The sequence below is a fragment of the Theropithecus gelada genome, chromosome 16 (assembly GCF_003255815.1).
Source record: "Theropithecus gelada isolate Dixy chromosome 16, Tgel_1.0, whole genome shotgun sequence".
NCBI classification, from domain to species: Eukaryota; Metazoa; Chordata; class Mammalia; order Primates; family Cercopithecidae; genus Theropithecus; species Theropithecus gelada.
Window position 1 is genome coordinate 41,553,814 of NC_037684.1, and position 23,675 is coordinate 41,577,488.

Here is a 23,675-nt window from a genome sequence, read left to right on the forward strand (position 1 = left end):
AGTTGACACTATAGGGTTCACTCTTTGTATTGTGCATTCTATGGTTTTTGACAAAAGTATAATATCATATATCCACTGTTACAGTATCACACAGAATAGTTTCACTGCCTTTAAAATGCTGTAGTCCACCTATTCATTGTCCCCTTCCTCCCCTAAAACCCTTTCCAACCACTACTTCTTTTTTTTTTTTTCTTTTTTTGAAATGGGGTCTTGCTCTGTCGCCCTGGCTGGAGTGCAGTGGTCTGATCTCGGCTCACTGCAACTTCCGCCTCCCGGGTTCAAGCAATTCTCCTGCCTCAGCCTCCCGAGTAGCTGGGACTACAGGTACAAGCCACCATGGCCAGCTAATTTTTGTATTTTTTAGTAGAGACGGGGTTTTACCATATTGGCCAGCTGGTCTCGAACTACTGACCTCGTGATCCGCCCGCCTCGGCCTCCCAAAGTGCTAGTATTACAGGTGTGAGCCACCGCACCTGGCCCCAACTACTAATCTTTTTAGTCTCCATAGTTTTATCTTTTCTAGAATGTCATTTACTGTAGTTGGAATCATACAGTGTGTAACCTTTTCAGATTGGCTTCCTTCATTTCACAATATGCATTTAAGGTTTCTGTGTGTTTTTCTCATGGATTGATAGCTCATTTCTTTTTTGCTTGCTTGTTTGTTTATTTGTTTGTTTTTGAGATGGAGTCTTGCTGTGTCGTCCAGGCTGGAGTGCAGTGGCAAGATCTCGGCTCAGTGCAACCTCCACCTTCTGGGTTCAAGCAATTCTCTCTCCTGCCTCAGACTCCTGAGTAGCAGGGACTACAGGTGTGTGCCACCATGCCTGGCTAAATTTTTTTTTTTTTTTTGAGATGGAGTCTCATTCTGTTACCCAGGCTGGAGTGCAGTGGCTATGATCTTGGCTCACTGCAACCTCTACTCCTGGGTTCAAGCGATTCGCCTGCCTCGGCCTCTGGAGTAGCTGGGATTACAGGCATATGCCACTATGCCCAGCTAAGTTTTGTATTTTTAGTAGAGATGGGGTTTCTCCATGTTGGCCAGGCTGGTCTCAAACTCCTGACTTCGGGTGATCTGCCCACCTCGGCCTCCCAAAGTGCTGGGATTATAGGCATGAGCCACTGTACCCGGCCTATATTTTGTATTTTCAGTAGAGACGGAGTTTCACTGTTTTGGCCAAGCTGGTCTCAAACTCGAACTCCTGACCTCAAGTGATCTATCTGCCTCGGCCTCCCAAAGTGCTGGGATTACAGGTGTGAGCCACTGCGCCCAGTCTGTTTTTTTTGAGACTGGTTCTCACTCTGTTGCCCAGGCTGGAGTGCAGTGATGTAACACGTCTTACTGCAGCCTCCAACTCCCAGGCTCAAGTGATCCTTCCACTTCAGCCTCCCAAGTAGCTGGGATGACAGGTGTGCACCACCATGCCTGGCTAATTGTTGTATTTTTTGTAGAGACCAGGTTTCACCATGTTGCCCAGGCTGGTCTCAAACTCCTGGATTCAAACAATCCGCCCACCTTGGCCTCCCAGAGTGCTGAGATTCTAGGCATGAGCCACCATGCCCAGCCTTCTTTTCTTTTTCTTTTTCTTTCTTTCTTTTTTTTTTTTTTTTTGAGACAGTCTTGCTCTGTTGCCCAGGCTGGAGTGCAGTGGCTCAATCTCAGCTCACTGCAACTTCTGCTTCGCAAGTTCAAATGATTCTCCTGCCTCAGCCTCCCTAGTAGCTGGGATTACAGGTGCATGCCACCACGTCTGGCTAATTTTTGTATTTTTTTTGTAGAGACGGGGTTTCTCTGGGCTGGTCCTAAACTCCTGACCTCAGGTGATCCGCCCGCCTTGGCCTCCCAAAGTGCTGGTATTACAGGTATGAGCCACTGTGCCTGGTCCAGCCTTCTTTTTTATCATTGAATAATATTCCATTGTATGTTCATATACCAAGGCCGGAGGATCGCTTGAGCCCAGGAGTTCAAGACCAGCCTGGGCAATATCACAAGACTCCATCTCTACAAAAAATAAAAATTTATATTACCTGGGCATGATGCTGCATTCCTGTACACAGCTACTTGGGAGACTGAGGCAGAGGAGCCCAGGAGTTTGAGGTTGCAATTAGCAGTGATCATGCCACTGCACTCCAGCCTGGGCAACAAAGCAAGATCCTGTCATTATATGGATGTACCACAGTTTGTTTATCCATTTCGCTATGGAAGCACATCTTGGTTGGTTCAAATTTTGGCAGTTACGAATGAAGCTGCTATAAACATTTGTATGCAGGTGCAGGTTTTTGTGTAGACACGTTTTCAACTCACTTGGATAAATACCACGGATTGCGATTGCTGGATGGTATGGTAAGACTATGTTTACCTTTGTAAGAAACTGCCAAACTGTCTTTTGAAGTGGCTGTACCATTTTGCATTCCCACTAGCAATGAATGAGAGTTCTTCTTGTTCCATGTCCTCACCAGAATTTGGTGTTGTCAGTGTTTTGCATTTTAGCCATTCTAATAGGCGTGTGGTGGTGTCTCATTATTTTGATTTGCCATTCCATAATTTTGCCGTGAGGTGAGTTTCTTGGTTGGAGCAGTGTTGTCTGTCTGGGAATCCATGACAGCATAAAAGACTTGCAGAAAGTGAATGGAAGGGCCAGCGCGGTGGCTCATGTCTGTAATCCCAGCACTTTGGGAGACTGAGGCGGGTGGATCATGAGGTCAGGAGTTCAAGACCAGCCTGGCCAACATGGTGGAACCCTGTTTCTACTAAAGATACAAAAATTTAGCTGGGCGTAGTGGTGCATGCCTGTAATCTCAGCTACTCAGGAGGCTGGGGCAGAAGAATTGCTTGAACCCGGGAGGCGGAGGTTGCAGTGAGCCGGGATCGTGCCACTGCACCCCAGCCTGGGTGACAGGGCAAGACTCTGTCTCAAAAAAAAAAAGAAAGTGAATGGATGCTGGTGCTGGCAGCAGACTGACATATTGGAAAGTAAATATGGCCCAATCCAGATAAAATGTCTCTTCCTCCTGATCTATTATGGAAAGCGTCCAATGTTATTGTCGTGATCACCAGGTAATTGAATGGTGCCTTCAGGGTGTGAAGTCAACATCAGGGCTGGTTGGGCCCCAGCAGCAATAGTAGCCAGACCACACTCAGTAGTAGGAAGTGAATGATACTGAGCCTATGCATAGCCTCTGTCTCTGCTGCCTTGGCCACGTGGTTCATGATCCCATTAAGCAAGCACTGGCCTGGCAGGGGAAGGAGGATGATGGACATCTACAGAGCAGGCCATCATGGCCACCTGAATATTAATAGCCACGGTGGAGGCCTTTGGGTGAACATCCGTATAATTCAAATATCCACACCCTCTAAGTTCATTCCAAGAGATCCATACATCTACCCCTTCTCCAAACCACCTTTGTTGTCAATCCTGTCTTCCTCTCACAACTTCCTGACTGGATTGTTTATGACTCTTTTGGTTGCAAGAGGCAGAAGACCCAATTCGAAGTTGGCTTATGAATAAAGGAATTAACCACCTCAAATAAGAAGGCTGGGCGCAGTGGTTCATGCATGTAATCCCAGCACTTTGGTAGGTTGAGGTAGGAGGATCAATTGAAGCCAGGGATTTGTGTGACCAGCTTGGGCAACAGAGGGAGACCCTGTTTCTCTACCAAAAAAAAAAAAAAAAAAAAAAAAAAAATTAATTATCCAGGTGTGGTGGTGTGCACCTGTAGTATCAGGTACTTGGGATGCTGTGGTAGGACAGTTGCTTGAACCCAGGAGTTTGGGGCTGCAGTGAGCTATGATTGAGGCGCTGCACTCCAGCCTGGGTGACTGAGCAAGACCCTGTCTCTAAAAAAAATGATAATAATGACAAAAGTCCAGTTCGGGTGCGGTGGGTCGTGCCTGTAATCCGAGCGCTTTGGGAGGCCAAGGCCGGTGGATCACCTGAGGTCAGGAGTTCAAGACCAGCCTGGCCAACTCCAGTAGCAATGGCAAAACTCTGTCTCTACTAAAAATATAAAAATTAGCTAGGCGTGATTGCAAGTGCCTGTAATCCCAGCTACTTGGGAGGCTGAGGCAGGAAAATCGCTTGAACCCAGGAGGTGGAGGTTGCAATGAGTCAAGATCATGCCACGCACTCCAGCCTGGGGCAACGGAGTAAAACTCTGTCTTAAAAAAAAAAAAAAAAAAAAAAAAGTCCAGAGATAAGTCCGCTTTCAGATGTGTCTTGATTAGGGGTTTAAAAGAAATCAGCTGGGCGTGGTGGCTCACGCCTGTAATCCCAGCACTTTGGGAGGCTGAGGCAGGCGGATCACGAGTTCAGGAGATTGAGACCATCCTGGTTAAGACAGTGAAACCCATCTCTACTAAAAATACAAAAAAAAAAAAAAAAGAAAATTAGCCGGGCGTGGTGGTGGTCGCCTGTAGTCCCAGCTACTTGGGAGGCTGAGGCAGGAGAATGGTGTGAACCCAGGAGGTGGAGCTTGCAGTAAGCCAAGATCGCGCCACTGCACTCCAGCCTGGGTGACAGAGCGAGACTCCATCTCAAAATAATAATAATAATAATAAATAAATAAAATAAAAATAAAAGAAATCAGAATCTGGTGTCTCTCTTGAACCTGTTCTGCTTTGTTCTATTGTTGCTCCATTTTCAGACAGGCTCCAGGCTCTTTCCTTACAGTGGTAAAATATTTACAACAGCTCCAGACTTTACATCCATTATCATAATTCCAAGTATAGAGGAAGTACATCTCTCCCCTATTGGTCCAAGTCCCAGGCCTGATTCTTCCCGGTCCCTACTGAGTTACATGCTCTCCATGAAGCCATCCCTGTGACCTAGGGGAAGGGTTATCCTCCTTGGCTTATGCCAGTTAGAGTCCACCCAGGGTATGGAGTCAACCTCATCCAAGCACATGGACTGGGTGCGGGTGAGCGCTGGTTCCTACAGGAAAGTTAGGAATTACTCTTTTAACAGAAGTGTGCATATCTGCTGGGCAACATAAAAGAATTAATGACCCTTATACCAACCAGCCAGCCAAACTGGTTTTCACTGTTTGGGAATCAGTGTAGATCTCACCTTGGGATATGTGCCCTTTGAGAAAAATGTGTACCAGCTGCATGCTTCAAGGTTCCCTACCCACTAGGGAGTTTGACTACTTACTTTCCTTCAGAGCTGTGTATTAGTCCATTTTGTATTGTTATAAAGGAATATCTGAGGCTAGGTAATTTATATTTTTTTAAAAAGCGGGGTTGAGGGGGTTGGTCACTCATGGTTCTGCAGGCTGTACAAGAAGTATGGTGCCAGTATCTGTTTCTGGTGAGGGCTTCAAGAAGCTTCGAGATGGAGTCTCACCCTGTCACCCAGGCTAGAGGGCAGTGGCACAATCTCAGCTCACTGCAACCTCTGCCTCCCAGGTTCAAGCAATTTTCCTGCCTCAGCCTCCTGAGTCGCTGGGATTATAATCACACGTCACCATTCCTGGCTAATTTTTGTATTTTTAGTAGAGGCGGGGTTTCACTGTGTTGCCCAGGCTGGTCTCAAACTCCTGACATCAAGTGACCCACCCACCTTGGCCTCCCAAAGTGCTGGGATTGCAGGCATGAGTCACCCCGCCTGGCAGGTTACATTTTTTTTTTTTTTTTTTTTTTTTGAGATTGAGTCTGGCTCTGTCACCCAGGCTGGAGTGCAGTGGCCGGATCTCAGCTCACTGCAAGCTCCGCCTCCCGGGTTTACGCCATTCTCCTGCCTCAGCCTCCCGGGTAGCTGGGACTACAGGCGCCCGCCACTTCGCCCGGCTAGTTTTTTGTATTTTTTAGTAGAGACGGGGTTTCACCGTGTTAGCCAGGATGGTCTCGATCTGCTGACGTCGTGATCCACCCGTCTCGGCCTCCCAAAGTGCTGGGATTACAGGCTTGAGCCACCGCGCCCGGCCGGCAGGTTACATTTTTATTTGGTGATCAGTAAGGTGGTCAAGAGCTCTTTCTCAAAACGAGGACAGTTCCTTACTGAAGGGTCTCCATATGTGGCACTGATCTCTGCAGTTTCCCCGAGGATGCAGTTTTGCTTCTGAGTTACTCTTTTTGTGGGGAAGGGAGCACCAGTGACTTTCATTTAGCCAAGCCTGCCACCGTAGCCCTGACGCAGACGGTAAGAAAGCCAGCGTGGGGGTTCTACCAGCAGCTGGGAACATCCGTCCCACCTGCAGACTCAGGAACAGGCAAGTAAACCCAGGATGGGTTTGGAGACTCTTCAGCTGACACAGGGACCCAGGTTCCTTCCATGTTGCAGCCCTATCACCTTCTTCATAGGGCTTCCAATGTGGCCAGCTTGTCTGCTTCAAGCCAGGGAAAGGAGAGAGAGAGACACCATTTTGTAAGCGCTAACCCATTAGACAAATGCATTACTTTCACATCAACTAGACTTACGGCCTCACCTCGATCCAAGGAAACTGAAAAGTAGAGTCACTGGCTAGGCAGCCATCTGCCAGCAACAAGGAGACCAAATGGAAGGTGAAACGTGAGTTTGGGTGGATAACTAGGGATTGCTGACACACTAAATTAAATCAGAAAGGGCTGTATTTGGCTGAGCACAGTGGCTCGCACCTGTAATCTCAGCACTTTGGGAGGCTGGGGTGGGCAGATCTCTTGAACCCAGGAATTCTAGACCAGCTTGGGCAACATGGCAAAATCCCATCTCTACAAAACATACAAAAATTAGCTGGGTGTGGTGGTGCATGCCTGTAGTCTCAGCTACTTGGGAGGCCGATGTGCGAGAATCACTTCAGCCCAGGAGGTTGAGGCTGCAGGGAGCTCTGATTGTGCCATTGCACTCCAGCCTGGACGACAGAGCAAGACCCTGTCTCAAAAAGAAGAAAAAAGTGAGAAAGTGGTGTATTTGAGGGATGTTGTATAGTTTACAGAACTGAAACATGAGTTTACAAGACGGCCTAGAAAGACAGAAACCAAAGGACCTCAGCTTCAGTAGCTAGTGGCCCTGTGTCTTTCAGCCAACTCAGCTCCAGCCCCTTTCTTTCTTTCTTTGTGTGTTTTCACTCAACATTCATATTTTCAAGGAAGAGAATCTGAATGGATTTAAAAAAAAATTTTTTTTTTGAGACAGCATCTCACTCTACCACCCAGGCTGGAATGCAATAGTGCAACCTCGGCTCACTGCAGCCTCCACCTCCCAGGCTCAAGTCATCCTCTAACCTCAGCCTCCCAAGTAGCGGGGACTACAGGCACACGCCACCATGCTTGGCTAAATTTTTTTTTTTTTTTTGGAGATAGAGTCTCACTCTGTTGCTCAGGCTGGAGTGCAGTGGCACAATCTCAGCTCACTGCAACCTCTGCCCCTGGGTTCGAGCAAATCTTGTGCCTCAGCCTCCTGAGTAGCTGGGACTATAGGCACGAGCCACCGCACCTGGCTAATTTTTGTATTTTCAGTAGAGACAGGGTTTCACCACGTTGGCTGGGCTGGTCTTGAACTCCTGACCTCAAGTGATCCACCTGCCTCGGCCTCCCAAAGTGTTGAGATTACAGGCGTTAGCCACCACTGGCCTTGGCTAATTTTTAAATTTTTATTTTTGTAGAGACGGTGGTTTGGGGAAGGGCATCTTGCTATGTTGCCCAGGATGGTGAATGAATATTATGTACTGAACGTTTGCATCCCCCTCAAAAACTTGTATGTTGAAAACCTAACTCCCAGTATGATAGTATTTGGAGATGGGGCCTTTGGGAGGTTGAGATGAGTTCATGAGGGTGGGGCCCTCATGATCAGATTATTGTCCTTATAAGAAGAGACACCAGGCAAGCGGCAGTGGCTCATGCCCGTAATCCCAGCACTTTGGGAGGCTGAGGTGGGTGGATCATGAGGTCAGGAGTTCAAGACCAGCCCGGCTAACATGGTGAAATCCCATCTCTACTAAAAATACAAAAACGAGCCGGATGTGGTGGCATGCAAGTAATCCCACTTACTTGGGAGGCTGAGGCAGGATAATCGCTTGAAACCAGGAAACGGAGGTTGCAGTGAGCCAGGATTGTGCCATTGCACTCCAGCCTGGGTGACAGGGTGAGACTCTGTCTTAAAAAAAAAAAAAAAAAGTCCGGGCGCGGTGGCTCAAGCCTGTAATCCCAGCACTTTGGGAGGCCGAGACGGGCGGATCACGAGGTCAGGAGATCGAGACCATCCTGGCAAACACAGTGAAACCCCGTCTCTACTAAAAAATACAAAAAAATTAGCCGGGCGAGGTGGCGGGCGCCTGTAGTCCCAGCTACTCGGGAGGCTGAGGCAGGAGAATGGCGTGAACCCGGGAGGCGGAGTTTGCCGTGAGCTGAGATCCGGCCACTGCACTCCAGCCCGGGCAACAGAGAGAAACTCCGTCTCAAAAAAAAAGAAAAAAAGAAAAAAAAAGAAGAGACACCAGAGAGCTTTCACTATCCCTCCTCTGTGCTGAAATGAAGAGATCGTGCTAGCACACAATGAGACGATGGTCATCTGGACTCCAAACAGGGGGCCCTTCCTGGAAACTGACCACTCTGGCACCCTTATTTCAGATTTTGTGATCCAGAAATGTGAGAAAAATAAATGTTTGTTATTGAAGCCTTCCAGCCTGTAGTACTTTGTTATGGTAACCTAAGCAGACTATGCTAGTGGACTAATACATCAGCTAAAACTTGGTTGTAAATGATAGGTCTTTTCCTTTTTTTTTTTTTTTTTTTGTGACGGAGTCTTACACTGTCACCTGGGTTGTAGTGCAGTGGCGTCATCTTGGCTAACCGCAACCTCTACCTCCCAGGTTTAAGCGATTCTTGTACCTCAGCCTCCCGAGTAGCTGGGACCACAGGTGTGTGCTACCACGCCTGCCTAATTTTTTGTATTTTTAGTAGAGACAGGATTTTACCACGTTGGACAGGCTAGTCTTTTGTATTTTTAGTAAAGACAGGGTTTTGCCACGTTGGATAGGCTAGTCTTTTTTTTCGAAATGGAGTTTTGCTATTGTTGCCCAGGCTGGAGCGCAATGGCGCGATCTCGGCTCACTGCAACCTCTGCGTCCCAGGTTCAAGCGATTCTCCTGCCTCAGCCTCCCAAGTAGCTGGGGTTACAGGCAACCGCCACCACGCCCAGCTAAGTTTTTGTATTTTTAGTAGAGACGAGGTTTCCCTATGTTGGCCAGGCTGGTCTCGAACTCCTGACCTCAGGTGATCTGCCCATCTCATCCTCCCAAAGTGCTAGGATTACAGGTGTGAGCCACCGCGCCCGACTATATCGTATCTTTCAAAGGCAATTTTGGGCATTATACTTCTGTTTCAGGTTGTTTTTAGGTGCAAGTACAGAATAGCGGTTCAGAATACAGATCCTGCAACCAGGATCTGTTATGGCTGAATCCTGTCTTTGCCATGTACTGGCTGTGTGACCCTGGACAAGTTACATAAACACTTGTGATTCAGTGCTCTCTTTTGTGAAATAGAGCAAATAACAGTACTACCTCACAGTTGTGAAGATCAAGTGTATTAATACATGGTAAACACTCAGAACACTTCTGGACACATAGTAGTATTTTCAAGCAAAAGAAACTCAACTTGGCTTGGTATGGTGGCTCAGGCCTGTAATCCCGGCACTTTGGGAGGCGAAGGTGGGTGGATTGCTTGAGCTCAGGAGTTCAAGACCAGCTTGGGCAAAATAGTGAAACCCTGTCTTTACAAAAAATACAAAAATTAGCTGGACGTGGTGGTATGTACCTGTAGTCCCAGCTATTTGGGAGGCTGAGGTGGGAGGATGGCTTCAGCTCAGGAGGCAGAGGTCGCAGTGAGCCAAGATCGTGCCACTCCACTCAAGCCTGGGTGACAGAGCCAGACCCTGTATCAAAGACAAAAAAAAAAAAAAAAAAAAAAAAAAAGAGAAGAAACTCAACTTGACAATACAAAAGAAATGTGTATCGGATCTCATAATTGCAAACCTTCAGAGATAGAGCGGGTCAGACCTCTCAAGGTTTCCCTACAGTTTTCTTATTTAGATTTCTAGGACTCACATCCCTCAGTTCAGAAGAACAGAGGCTGCTTTCCTACCTCCAACCAGTAAACAAAAGGCATAGGCTGTCCAACTGGATGAATTTAGGTCATGTGCCTGCCCCTGAACCATTCTCAGTAGCTGAGAGAATGCCTCACAGTGATTGGTTTAGGGGTGAATTCCTTCCACATTCTTGCATTTAGGGGGATGGGATTATGCTGATTAAGAGTAGGTGCAACCCTTTATGAACTCTGGCTGCTATACAATGAATGAGGCTAGCATTAATGACTGCAAGAATGGACAAATTTGGTGTTTGAATTTATTTATAGTAAGAAATAAACCATGACAACTTTTCTAAAATGTAATCTTTTAGAACACAAAAAAATTGCAGAAACAAAAATGGCCCATAATCCTGATGCTCTGTTGACCATCTTTGTTTTGTTTCTTCGTTTGAGCATATGGCAAAAAATGCAAAATTCAGAAATGTGTAACGAGCATAGAATGTTACTGGAACAATTGACAAAACTTGAACACAGACTACATACTAAACAACAGCATGAAATTTCAGTTTTTCTGAATTTGACGACTGCAGTGTGGTTATGTAAGAGAATGTCTTTTCTTAGGAGATACATCGTGAAACAGAGGAAAAAGGACATGATTCTGAAATTCTCAAATGTTTCAAAAAGTAACATATTGAAATCACACATAGGTACACATGTGCATAGGTATACATATATATGTATAGAGACAGCAGTAGCAAATGTGGCAAAATGTTAACATTTGGCAAATCTGGATAAGGATTTGCAATTCTGCTGCATTTGAAATTATTTAAAAATACAAAACTTGAGTGTTTGGAGAAACAGGAATAAGAAACGTTTTGTTACCATATTTGCGGCTTCTATACAGTCTTTTACGACGCAATTGAAAAAAAAAACCTAAACTAAAAAATATAACATAAATCTTCCCTCCCATAGTGGCCAGAAACCCCTGCCAAGTTCTTCGGATATCGTAACAGGAAAAAAATGCAAAGCAATATGTCTTTCTATAAAGATTACTTATTTATTAATTATCATTTTTTAATTTTCATGAAGATCAACAACAAAGTTTTTTTAAAATAATGACTTTGAGAATCATTTTGCGGTATTTGTTTAAGGCTGTCGCCCAGGAAAACGCCCAGGGACCATGCGCGCTTCAACCCAGTGGAAACACAAACGGCCCAGGGACCGCCCCTTCGCGTTGCTTGACGGGATCTGGAGTCCTCCCGCTCCGCCCGGCCAGGCGCTCGGGAACCGCCCGTCCGCTCCCTCATCTCGCGATGCCATCCTCCCTTTTTTTTTTTTTTTTTTTTTTCCCCCCCCCTCCCACTCGCCCCTAAGCCCTATGACTCCCTCCCCTCTCAACGTGTTTTTCAAATCCACCAATGGGCACACAGCTTGGGCTCGAACCAGCCAATCGGAATGCGGAGTCACCGGGAAATTTAAATCGCGCCGGCCGGCTGCACGAGCCACACGGTCTTTGAGCTGAGTCGAGGTGGACCCTTTGAGCGCAGCCGTCCCACAGCCGCTGATTCCCCGCATCGCCTCCCGTGGAAGCCCGGGCCCGCTTCGCAGGTACAGACTCAGGCGGCGGCTCGGCCCGAGCGCTAACGGTTTGCCCGCGGGCGGCGTTCGCCTTTGGGTGGGGGGAAGGAGGCCCCGGGTCCACGCCGAGCCTGGCTCAGCCTCCCGCGTTGTCTAGGCCTCGGGGGCGACTGGTTCATTGACCAGGCGGCTGAGTTTTGCGGGGTCTGCGGGTTTAGGGCGCCGACGCTCTTCAAACGGCAGCGGAGACCATAACGCGTCGCGGCCGGGAGAATCGGAGCGAGCCAGGCCTGAGGGCGAATGTCCCGGGAGGGCTCGTGGCGGCCCTGGCCTCGCTTCCCCCTTTCTCGTTGCATCTTCCCCGACGTAGGGGCAGGGGCAGGGGCTGGGGGTGGCAGTTGGGAGCACCGTCTCTGACACTTTGGCCCCGGGGTGGCTGTGCCACCAAGTCGTAGGCGAGCGTAATGAAAGCAAAGATGGCAAATTGTAAGGAGGGCTTTGACTTTTGTCGTCTTCTGAATGACGCACAGCTGATGTCGTCCTAATTAAGTGCATTCGCTTCTAGTCTCTGGAAATGCAAATCAAATATGCGACATGCGGCACTGCATTTTTAATGTTGACCATAATGTAATGATGAAGCAAATTTTTATTTAGTTTTCGAATCTGCACCTATTTTGGCCAAGTAAAGACAGTAAAGTAGTGCGAGCCTCCTGAGAATCTGAATTTATTGCCCTGGCACATAATTTTTAGCTGTAAGTTAACTTGGTTCCCCTACTTTGCCTTGGATTAACTATTAGGGACTCTGGAGTATCGAGCCAGGCTGTCAGAAACGGTGGACACACGTTAGTCCAAATTGAAATACGCTGTAAGCTTAAAGTACACAAAAGACTTCAAAGATGGAGTATGGAAAAAGAATGTAAAAGATGTCAGTTATTTTATATATTGAAATATATATGTTGAAATACTATTTGGATATGTTGGGTTAAGTAAAATAAATTATTGAAATTAGTTTCACTTGTTTCTTTTCGCCTTTTAAAAAGTATGGCTACTAGGAAGTTTCAATTTATATAGCTTGCATTCTATTTCTGATGGACAGCCCTCTCCAGGAAGTCTCAGCGCTTCAGAGGGAAGGGGGACAGTTCCCCTTTGGGTAAAGCTATTTCATAGTGCTGAAAACATGATGATACCCCCTCTAGCATACAGGTGTGGATTCAGTAGATGCTTGATAATTCAGTTCTTATTTGGTACTATTATTGACAAAGGAAAACGATAAAGGAAATATTTTTCTCCTCGCCCATCTTTTAGCTTTCTCCCTTTGTCTCATAACCATGTCCACCAACGAGAATGCTAATACACCAGCTGCCCGTCTTCACAGATTCAAGAACAAGGGAAAAGACAGTACAGTGAGTACTTTCTGTTGCTTTCCTGTGGTGGTGTTTAAATGGGAGGACATTTGGAAAGGGGTGAAAACTTAGGGATCTTTTTAAAAATACCCTCACTTAGCAACAAAAACTGATGTGATAGGTGAAACAGCATGTTATCTTTTCTCAAGGAAATGAGGCGTCGCAGAATAGAGGTCAATGTGGAGCTGAGGAAAGCTAAGAAGGATGACCAGATGCTGAAGAGGAGAAACGTAAGCTCATTTCCTGATGATGCTACTTCTCCGCTGCAGGAAAACCGCAACAATCAGGTAAAAAATGTATTTTGGTTTATGAGTTACGTGAAATCCAGAAAATCAGTAGGAACTTTTCTTAGAAATTCAAGTAAACTTAACATTTTTAGCCTTAGGTTGTAACTATCTGTGAAGATCTTTTTCTCTGTTCCCAATTAGTAATTGTCTTCTTTCCTGCCTTCCATAATCCACTGAAGCTGATTTAGGATCTTCCTTTAGCTCTGACCTTCCTTCAGACTTCCCTGCATTTCTCGCTGCTAACTGGGTACCTTGACCTGACCACTGTGTCCAGAGCCAACCAGTTTCTGGTTTATTCTCTTTTTTTTTCTTTTTTTTCCCTAGATGGGGTCTCGCTTTGTTGCTCAGGCTGGAGTGCAGTGGCACAATCTTGGCTCACAGCAACCTCTGCCTCCTGGGTTCAAGCAATTCTCCTGCCACAGCCTCCTGAGTAGCTGGGATTACGGGCACGCACCACCATGCTTGACTAGTTTTTGTATTTTTTTGTTGTTTTGTTTTTTTGAGTTTCCCTCTGTCGCCCAGGCTGGAGTACAGTGATGTGATCTCAGCTCACTGCAAGCTCCACCTCCCAGGTTCACGCCATTCTCTTGCCTCAGCCTCCCAAGTAGCTGGGACTACAGGCACCTACCACCCCGCCCAGCTAATTTTTTTGTATTTTTAGTAGAGACGGGGTTTCATCGTGTTAGCCAGGAAGGTCTTGATCTCCTGACCTCGTGATCCACCCGCCTCGGCCTCCCAAAGTGCTGGGATCACAGGTGTGAGCCACTGCCCGGTCTGTTTTTATATTTTTAGTAGAGGCAGGGTTTCACCATGTTGGCCATGCTAGTCTTGAACTCCTGACCTCGTGATATGCCTGCCTTGGCCTCCCAAAGTGCTGGGATTACAGGCGTGAGCCACCAGGCCCTTCCCGTTTTTGGTTTATTTCTGCCTTTTTTGGTATTCTCTCTTTTTTTGTATTTGTCACCAGCTTTGTTCAGGACTTTCCTTCTGAAATATTTATGGTAGCCTCCTAAGTTATCATTTCCTCCTTTCTGTGCCATATATTATTTTCCTGAAATTTTTCCTAAAGTACTGCCTTAGACATGTGTTTTCTCTCCTCAAAATCCATCCTCCAAATTGCTTGAACCTGGTAGGCGGAGGTTGCAGTGAGCCAAGATCGTCCCATTGCACTCCAACCTGGGCAACAATCAAGGAAAAAAATAAAAATAAAAAAATTCATATTCCAGCTGGGCATGGTGGTTCATGCCTGTTCATGCCAACACTTTGGGAAGCTGAAATGGGAGGATCACTGGAGGCCGGGAGTTTGAGCCCAGCCTAGGCAACGTAGCAAGACCTTGTCTCTATAAAAAATAAAGTTAACTGGGCATGGTGGCATTGGCCTTTAGTCCTAGGTATTCAGGGGGCTGAGACAGAAGGATCACTTGCCAGGATTTTGAGGTTGCAGCGAGCTATGATTGCACTACTGTACTCTTGCTGGGTGACAGTGAGACCCTGTCTATAAAAATAAAAATCCCTGCTCCATGAAGGCCTTCCATAAAGTAGACCTATCTTAGATTTTCAAATTTATCTTTCATCTGGCACTTTCTCAATATGCTTCCTTTTTTTTTTTTTTTTTTCTTAAGATGAAGCCTTGCTTTGTTGCCCAGGCAGGAGTGCAAGGCACCATCTTGGCTCACCACAACATCCGCCTCCTGGGTTCAAGCGATACTCGTGCCTCAACCTCCGGAGTAGTTGGGATTACAGGCATGTGCCACCATGCCCAGCTAATTTTTGTTTTTTTCCAGTAGAGACGGGGTTTCGCAATGTTGGTCAGGCTGGTCTCGAACCCTGACCTCAGGTGATCTGCCTGCCTTGGCCTCCCAAAGTTCTGAGATTACAGGTGTGAGCCACCACGCGCAGCCACATTATGCTTCCTTTAGCACTCCACATTTATCTTTTTTTTTTTTTAATTGAATACTACCTATGTTCTATATCTAGGGTACTAATACTCAAAGCTCATCTTCTCCTTATAGCACTCCTTAGCCTAGCAGGAAAGACACTTCTTTCTCAGGATTCTCTAGCACCTTGGTTCTGCACCCAAAATGGGGAGTAAATGCTGTGTAGCCCATCTGTTTACCACTTGTTTTATGCTGTTTGTCTGCTTGTCACATTTCTTCTGGGAGGCGTCAGGCTCCTGGAAAGACAGGGATACTGTCTTTTTAAATTACAGGTAGCACTGGTTCTCAAACCTTTCTACTGTGATTCACAACATAAATTTTTTTTTTTTTTTTTGATGGGGGTCGGGGAATGGGTCTTGAGCTGTTACTCAGGCTGGAGTGCAGTGGTGCGATCTCTGGCTGACTGCAGCCTCCATCTCCTGGGTTCAAGTGACCCTCCTGCCTCAACCTCTCAAGTAGCTAGGATTACAGGGGATCATCACCATGTCTAGCTAATTTTTGCATTTTTAGTAGACATGGGGATTCACCATGTTTCCCAATCTGGTCTTGAACTCCTGACCTCAGGTGATCTACCCACCTCGGCCTCCCAAAGTGCTGGGATTACAGGCATGAGCCACTTCGCCCAGCTGAACATAAAACATTTATATTTGCAACAACACTCAACCATGGAAATACACAGATTATAAAATTAGATATGAAAATCCTCGGCCAGGTGTGGTGGGTCACACCTGTAATCCTAGCACTTTGGGAGGCCCAGGCAGGCGGATCACCTGAGGTTGGCAGTTCAAGACCAGCCTGAGCAACATGGAGAAACCCTGTCTCTACTAAAAATACAAAAAAAATTAGTTGGGCGTGGTGGCGCATGCCTGTAATCCCCGGTACTCGGGAGGCTGAGGCAGGAGAATCGCTTGAACCCAGGAGGTGGAGGTTGTGGTGAGCCAAGATCGTGGCTCTGCACTCTAGCCTGGGGAACAAGTGAAACTCCATCTCAAAAAAAGAAAATCCTCGGGCCGGGCGCGGTGGCTCAAGCCTGTAATCCCAGCACTTTGGGAGGCCGAGACGGGCGGATCACGAGGTCAGGAGATCGAGACCATCCTGGCTAACATGGTGAAACCCCGTCTCTACTAAAAATACAAAAAAAATTAGCCGGGTGAGGTGGCGGGCGCCTGTAGTCCCAGCTACTCGGGAAGCTGAGGCAGGAGAATGGCGTGAACCCGGGAGGCGGGGCTTGCAGTGAGCTGAGATCCGGCCACTGCACTCCAGCCTGGGCAACAGAGCCAGACTCCGTCTCAAAAAAAAAAAAAAAAAAAAGAAAATCCTCAGAACTTTGCCTATAACTTCATGTCTTTCTCCCTGAAAGTATATCTGAATGCAAGTTATTGAGACTAATGTAGAAATAATCTTTGGTCTTGTATGGCGAGAGGCAGACACCACCATGCCTGGATTTTTTTTTCTTTTTTTTTGTCGTGGGGGAGGTCGTCTCACCCGAGCTCAAACCATCCTCCCTCCTGAGCCTTCCAAAGTGCTAGGCTTACAGGTGTTAGCCACCATGCCTGACCTTCTAGTTCATTTTTTAAATGGTTCAAAGCTGCCTTTTTTAGCGACAAAACACTTGGATACTCCATAACTTGAGACTCTAGTGAGTCATGACACCGAGTTTGGAAACTGTTCTACATATAAAATAATGAATATTTAACAGGCAAAATTAAATGTAGGGTTAAATATGTAGTAGCTGGCTATAAGCCTAATGATGTTTACACAAGTAAGTGTGGATTTTATTGTTTGTATTTAAGCTTAATGATAATGTGCAAAATTTCACTTCTAGGGTACTGTAAATTGGTCTGTTGATGACATTGTCAAAGGCATAAATAGCAGCAATGTGGAAAATCAGCTCCAAGCTACTCAAGCTGCCAGGTAAGTCTTGTCTGCAATAGCATGGGTAGCCCAAGAAATTCAGGTTTTTAGATTTTTTTTTTTTGGGTGGGGGCAGGAAGGGACAGATAGTGTGTAAGGAAAGATTAGGCCAGCCAGCCATACGCCAAATAGTATTTTTTATTTATTAATTTTTTTGAGAGAGAGGCCTTGCTATTTTGCCCAGGCTGGTGTTGAATGCCTGGGTTCAAGCAATCCTCTCACCTCAGCCTCCTGAAGTGCTGGGATCATAGGTGTGTGCCATTGCACCTGCCCATAAAATTTTTACCAAAGTGATGTTTCAGGTCACTGGCGGGGAAAGGAAGAAATAAATAGTAAGTGGGATTGAGACATGCATTTAGAATGATAGATCCATTTAGGAGATCAGTATAATTTGACCTTTACCTCCCACCATACACAGATATTTATGATATGATAGAAAGGATTAATAAGTTCTGTAGCTTGAGAGTGTGCGGAAGAACAAATTTCAATGGTAAATTATCATTAAAAAGTTCTAGGCTGGGCACTGTGGCTCATGCCTATAATCCCAGCCCTTTGGGAGGCTAGGGGGCGGGTTACTTGGGCCCAGGAGTTTGAGACCAGCCTGGGCAATATGGTGAGACCCCGTTTCTACAAAAAAAATTATTAGTTGGGTGTGGTGGCACATGCCTGTAATCTTAGGTACTGGAGAGACCCAGGCACGATAATTGCTTGAACCCAGGAGGCGGAGGTTGCAGTGAGCTGAGATCTTGCCCCTGCACTTCAGCCTGGTGACAGAGCAAGACTCTGTCTCAAAAAACAAATAAAATTACCTGGGTGTGGTGGTGCGCACTTGTTGTCCCAGCTACTAAAGAGTCTGAGGTGGGAGGATCACTTGAGCCCAGGAGGTGGAGGCTGCAGTGAGCTGTGATAATGGCACTGCACTCTAGCCTGGGTGGAGTGAGATCATCTCAAAAAAACAAAATGTAGCCGGGCGCAGTGGCTCAAGCCTGTAATCCCAGCACTTTGGGAGGCCGAGACGGGCGGATCACGAGGTCAGGAGATCAAGACCATCCTGGCTAACACGGTGAAACCCTGTCTCTACTAAAAAATACAAAAAACTAGCCGGGCGAGGTGGCGGCCGCCTGTAGTCCCAGCTACTTGGGAGGCTGAGGCAAGAGAATGGTGTGAACCCGGGAGGCGGAGCTTGCAGTGAGCTGAGATCCGGCCACTGCACTCCAGCCTGGGCAACAGAGCGAGACTCCGTCTCAAAAAATAAAAATGTGCTTAACCACAACTATCAGGGAGAACAAATTCAGTTAACAATGGGAGTCTAACCCTGTCAGAACGTCAAAAGTTTTTTTAAAAAGTGACAAGATCTGTAGATTTCTGCAGGGATGGAGAGGAGGGTAATCTACATTAATTTTTGGAAAAATGGTAGTTAATTTTACCGCATATATAGCACCATACAGGTAATCTGTTCAGCTTCTCTTAGATTCCAGAATGTCTCAGCATTTAGTGATTTACTTAAAAGGTTGTCTGAAGTTCTAAACTGTTGAATTGCATTTTAAATTGGTTTTTACAGAAACTCCTTTTGTTAACCACTTTCAACTTTTATTTCTCTTTTTGTTCCCCTTTAGGAAACTACTTTCTAGAGAAAAACAGCCCCCCATAGACAACATAATCCGGGCTGGTTTGATTCCAAAATTTGTGTCCTTCTTGGGCAGAACTGATTGTAGTCCCATTCAGTTTGAGTCTGCTTGGGCACTCACTAACATTGCTTCTGGGACATCAGAACAGACCAAGGCTGTGGTAGATGGAGGTGCCATCCCAGCATTCATCTCTCTGTTGGCATCTCCCCATGCTCACATCAGTGAACAAGCCGTCTGGGCTCTAGGAAACATTGCAGGTACTTGGACTTGAAGTTCTTTTGACTGAATGTATCTAATTGTAATGAGTTCAAAGAAAGGCCTTATAAGTAGTAACGACTTCGTCAAGTTTTGAGCTTGCTTTCCAAGCCGTTATTAGGAATGAAAGTGTCGTCTTTACAAAGGCAGCAGAGGGGCATCTAAGTACGTTTGGGAGTTTTTGCTGGTGCATCAGTCACTGAACGTTGGTGGTGTTGGACAAGATAATAAAATTAATCTTGCCTTTTTTTTCAGGTGACGGCTCAGTGTTCCGAGACTTGGTTATTAAGTATGGTGCAGTTGACCCACTGTTGGCTCTCCTTGCGGTTCCTGATATGTCATCTTTAGCAGTAAGTTACTAACATGAATAAAGTTACTCACTTCTTCATTCTCATTTCCCCCATCTTCTCAAAAGACAGAACCTCTCATTGCCTATTTTTATCCCCCTAGTGTGGCTACTTACGTAATCTTACCTGGACACTTTCAAATCTTTGCCGCAACAAGAATCCTGCACCCCCGATAGATGCTGTTGAGCAGATTCTTCCTACCTTAGTTCGGCTCCTGCATCATGATGATCCAGAAGTATTAGCAGATACCTGCTGGGCTATTTCCTACCTTACTGACGGTCCGAATGAACGAATTGACATGGTCGTGAAAACAGGAGTTGTGCCCCAACTTGTGAAGCTTCTAGGAGCTTCTGAATTGCCAATAGTGGTAAGTTATTTACTTGCAGATTAGGACATAAGTATAAAAAGCATGATCAGGGCTGGGTACAGTGGCTCACGCCTGTATAATCCCAGCACTTTGGGAGACCAAGGCGGGTGGATCCCCTGAGGTCAGGAGTTAGAGACCAGCCTGGCCAACATGATGAAAGCCCATCTCTACTAAAAATACAAATAAATTATCTGGATGTCGTGGCAGGCATCTGTAATCCCAACTACTTGGGAGGCTAAGGCAGGAGAATTGCTTGAATCCAGGAGGCAGAGGCTGCAGTGAGTCGAGATCGTGCCATTGCACTCCAGTCTGGGTGACAAGAGCAAGACTCCTGTCTCTCAAAAAAAAAAAAAGCATTATCAATTGATACTAATATTGAAGTATTACCTATTTCATACCCATGATGGGCCTCTTGTTAAAACTTTTAGGGTACAGAATTTCTGAAGTGCTGGGAAAAAACCAGCGTCAACATTTTTTTTTTTTTTTTTTTCAGACTCCTGCCCTAAGAGCCATAGGGAATATTGTCACTGGTACAGATGAACAGACTCAGGTTGTAATTGATGCAGGAGCACTCGCTGTCTTTCCCAGCCTGCTCACCAACCCCAAAACTAACATTCAGAAGGAAGCTACATGGACAATGTCAAACATCACAGCTGGCCGTCAGGACCAGATACAGCAAGTTGTGAATCATGGATTAGTCCCATTCCTTGTCAGTGTTCTCTCTAAGGTAATGAAGTCTTAGGATTTAATCAAGTCATTTTTAGTATTTATAGAAAGCTCTGCTTGATAAGCTTCACGTGCAAGAATCTTGGGTTCTACTTGGAGTCCTTTGCTGAAAAATACCCAGGAACCCCTTTCACTTACAGTTGGATAGAACCTTGGTACTTTGAGTCATTGTTTTTGTGAAAAAGTACTCTTGGAAACTTATTCTTGCAACTTTCTGAAATAAAACCATTTCCTTATGTTTAATAGGCAGATTTTAAGACACAAAAGGAAGCTGTATGGGCCGTGACCAACTACACTAGTGGTGGAACAGTTGAGCAGATTGTGTACCTTGTTCACTGTGGCATAATAGAACCGTTGATGAACCTCTTAACTGCAAAAGATACCAAGATTATTCTGGTTATCCTGGATGCCATTTCAAATATCTTTCAGGTAAGTCCTATCAAGGTGGCTTTGTTTGAATTTGAACTTGATAATAATCAGTTTACTATTTAGACCTGGGGGAGGGCAACTGTTGTAAGTTTAGTCACTAGTAAGCCACAGATTCAGAAAGCCTGTTTAGGTGGGCCACACCTTTGATTAAAAATGTGGCAGGCATTATCAAAGATGAAAGAGATGACAAGTGGATGATGGGACCTGAATCGAAGTCGGGCGTTTATGTGGACTCATCACATCTGTTTACTTAGTTGATTTAATGTCCCAATTTCATACTGAATTTTGGTGAAATTAAATTTGAATGACTTGGCCAGTCATGGTGTCTCATGCCTGTAATCACAGCACTTTGAGAGTCCGAGGTAGGTGGATCACCTGAGGTCAAGAGTCCGAGACCAGCCTGGCCAACATGGTGAAACCCCGTCTCTGCTAAAAATACAAAAATTAGCCATGTGTGGTGGCAGGCGCCTATAATCCCAGCTACTTGGGAGGCTGAGGCAGGAGAATCACTTGAACCCTGGGCCGGGGGTGGAGGTTGTAGTGAGCCAAGATCATGTCACTTCACTCCAGCCTGGCCGGAAGAGTGAAACTATCTCAGAAAAAAAAAATTTGAATAACTTATATTTTTCTTCTGGTTGTATCCCTAATTGATCCAAGCATACCAGCATATGGCACTTTGTCATAGTGATTGGTGGTAGGTAAGTTCTACTCATCAACTTTAGATTCTAGAGATTTTTACATATAGAAGTTGAGTCTACAGGCTGGGCACAGTGGCTCACACCTGTAATTCCAGCACTTTGGGAGGCTGAGGTGGGCAGAGCATGAGGTCAGGAGTTTGAGACCAGCCTGGCCAACATAGTGAAACCCCGTCTCTACTAAAAATACAAAAAATTAGCCGGGCGTGGTGGCAGGCGCCTGTAATTCCAGCTACTTAGGAGGCTGAGGCAGGAGAAACGCTTGAACCCGGGAAGCGGAAGTTGCAGTGAGCTGAGTTTGCGTCATTGCACTCCATCTTGGGCAACAAGAGTGAAACTCTTGTCTTAAAAAAAAAAACGTTGAGCCTACAATAATGGATGCTGGTGTATTTGTCACTGTGTATAAATAATTTGTCAATATGTGGCCAGTATTTCTTCTTCACCTCATCTAATCCCCTAAGTTACTTTGAAGCAAATCTGTTATTTCATCTATAGATATTTATGTATCTCTTTAAAGTTGAAAATTTAAAGGAAAACTAACCTACATACCGTTCCGTATGTCCAGTAAATCCTTAATACCAACACACATTCTGGTCAGACATTTAGTTTAGCATTCCATAGGCCATCTTTGCCTTTGACACCTTGACTACACCTTGTGATGATAAAGGATTTTTTACAGAACAATAAGCCCCTGTTCCCATAGCAGACCAGTTGAACTGGAATGTAGTGTGTTTTAAAAGTTGCCCACGTGATTTTGATACATAGAAAAGGTTGAGAACTATTGATTGTAAGATCTTTGGCTCCAGTTGAAGTAGTGCTAAAAGCAGGTATAGATCCAATCACATTGAATTTCAACAAAATATAAAATGGACTGTGATAGTGATAGGTTTGTTGAAGGAACCGTTAGGTGATTATTTCTGCCTGACATGTATCTATATTCAAATTATCGATGTTGTTTTGTTCATTAAAATAAAACATTCAGAGTATACACCAGTAAACTTGGAATTTTTTTTTTTTTAGGCTGCTGAAAAACTAGGTGAAACTGAGAAACTTAGTATAATGATTGAAGAATGTGGCGGCTTAGACAAAATTGAAGCTCTACAAAACCATGAAAATGAGTCTGTGTATAAGGCTTCGTTAAGCTTAATTGAGAAGTATTTCTCTGTAGAGGTGAGTAATGGACGGTAATATTAATAACAACTTGGAAACATCTAAAGTCAAGGCCATGAGCCTTTTTTTCCCCTCATACTTTTTAAAATAAGTCTCATATCTTTGTTAAATATAGTAAAATGTCAGTGTGCATAGGACATAATGTACCTATTTGCCCCTCTAGTTTGGCTTGATGGTAATAAAATCTTTTTAAACTGAGATTTTAAAAGTCACCAGATTAGTTTCAAATGAACAGCCTTGAGAATCTTAGAATATCTGGAGGGTAAGTTAGTGGGTGTCATTGTAGGAGGTGATACAGAAGGAGGCCAAACCCACCACTATGCTCTGGGCGTAATACAGTCTTTTCCTATTGAAAAGTGGCAGTTGGGGAAGAAAAAAATCTGTTTCTGTCACTGTAGTAGCATTTCTTATCCCCAGTCCCTGCAACTCCCCAGGCACTCATGAATTGGCAAAGTTTCTGAGACCCTCCCTCCCCTATGTCAAATACTAGAATATCATACAGGATTAAAGGTATAATATGCAGATCAAGACCCAGAGATTAAATGTAGACTTCTAGGTAGGCTGCTGCTTGAAATACTTACATTCTTTTTATAATGTATTTCCAGGAAGAGGAAGATCAAAACGTTGTGCCGGAAACTACCTCTGAAGGCTACACCTTCCAAGTTCAGGATGGGGCTCCTGGGACCTTTACCTTTTAGATCACGTAGCTGAGGCATACATTTGTTGTGTACCATGTTTGGTATTTTGTCTTATTGTTTCTCTACTAAGAACTCTTTTTAAATGTGGTTTGTTATTGTAGCACTTTTTACACTGAAACTATACTTGAACAGTTCCAACTGTACATACTGTATGAAGCTTGTCCTCTGACTAGGTTTCTTATTTCTATGTGGAATTTCATATCTTGCAGCATCCTGTAAATAAACATTAAAGTCCACCCTTTTCTTT

At 45.2% G+C, this 23,675-nt stretch overlaps 1 protein-coding gene across 4 annotated transcripts; it reads left to right on the top strand.

Moving 5' to 3' along the window:
* The first annotated feature begins 11,280 nt into the window (after positions 1-11,280).
* KPNA2 (karyopherin subunit alpha 2) lies at positions 11,281-23,674 on the top strand. 4 transcript variants are annotated; one of them, XM_025361548.1, is made up of 11 exons: positions 11,281-11,602; positions 12,878-12,975; positions 13,125-13,262; positions 17,025-17,113; positions 18,730-18,998; positions 19,252-19,346; positions 19,447-19,710; positions 20,204-20,437; positions 20,683-20,865; positions 22,581-22,730; positions 23,336-23,674. In XM_025361548.1, the coding sequence occupies exons 2-11, from the start codon at positions 12,901-12,903 to the stop codon at positions 23,426-23,428; spliced, it is 1,590 nt and encodes a 529-aa protein (XP_025217333.1). In that variant the 5' UTR covers positions 11,281-11,602; positions 12,878-12,900; the 3' UTR covers positions 23,429-23,674. The 4 variants fall into 4 exon arrangements, with proteins under 4 accessions (XP_025217333.1, XP_025217337.1, XP_025217334.1 ...); XM_025361552.1 differs by having other exon boundaries at positions 11,496-11,602; positions 12,878-12,979; XM_025361549.1 differs by lacking the exon at positions 11,281-11,602 and adding an exon at positions 11,674-12,324.
* Position 23,675: the final 1 nt, after the last annotated feature.

Excerpts from the sequence above, each read along its gene's own strand:
- KPNA2 (XM_025361548.1), top strand. The coding sequence starts at position 12,901 with ATGTCCACCAACGAGAATGCTAATACACCAGCTGCCCGTCTTCACAGA. Across the intron at positions 19,711-20,203 it reads CTTCTGAATTGCCAATAGTG|ACTCCTGCCCTAAGAGCCAT; the intron begins GTAAGTTATTTA and ends TTTTTTTTTCAG. Across the intron at positions 22,731-23,335 it reads AGAAGTATTTCTCTGTAGAG|GAAGAGGAAGATCAAAACGT; the intron begins GTGAGTAATGGA and ends ATGTATTTCCAG.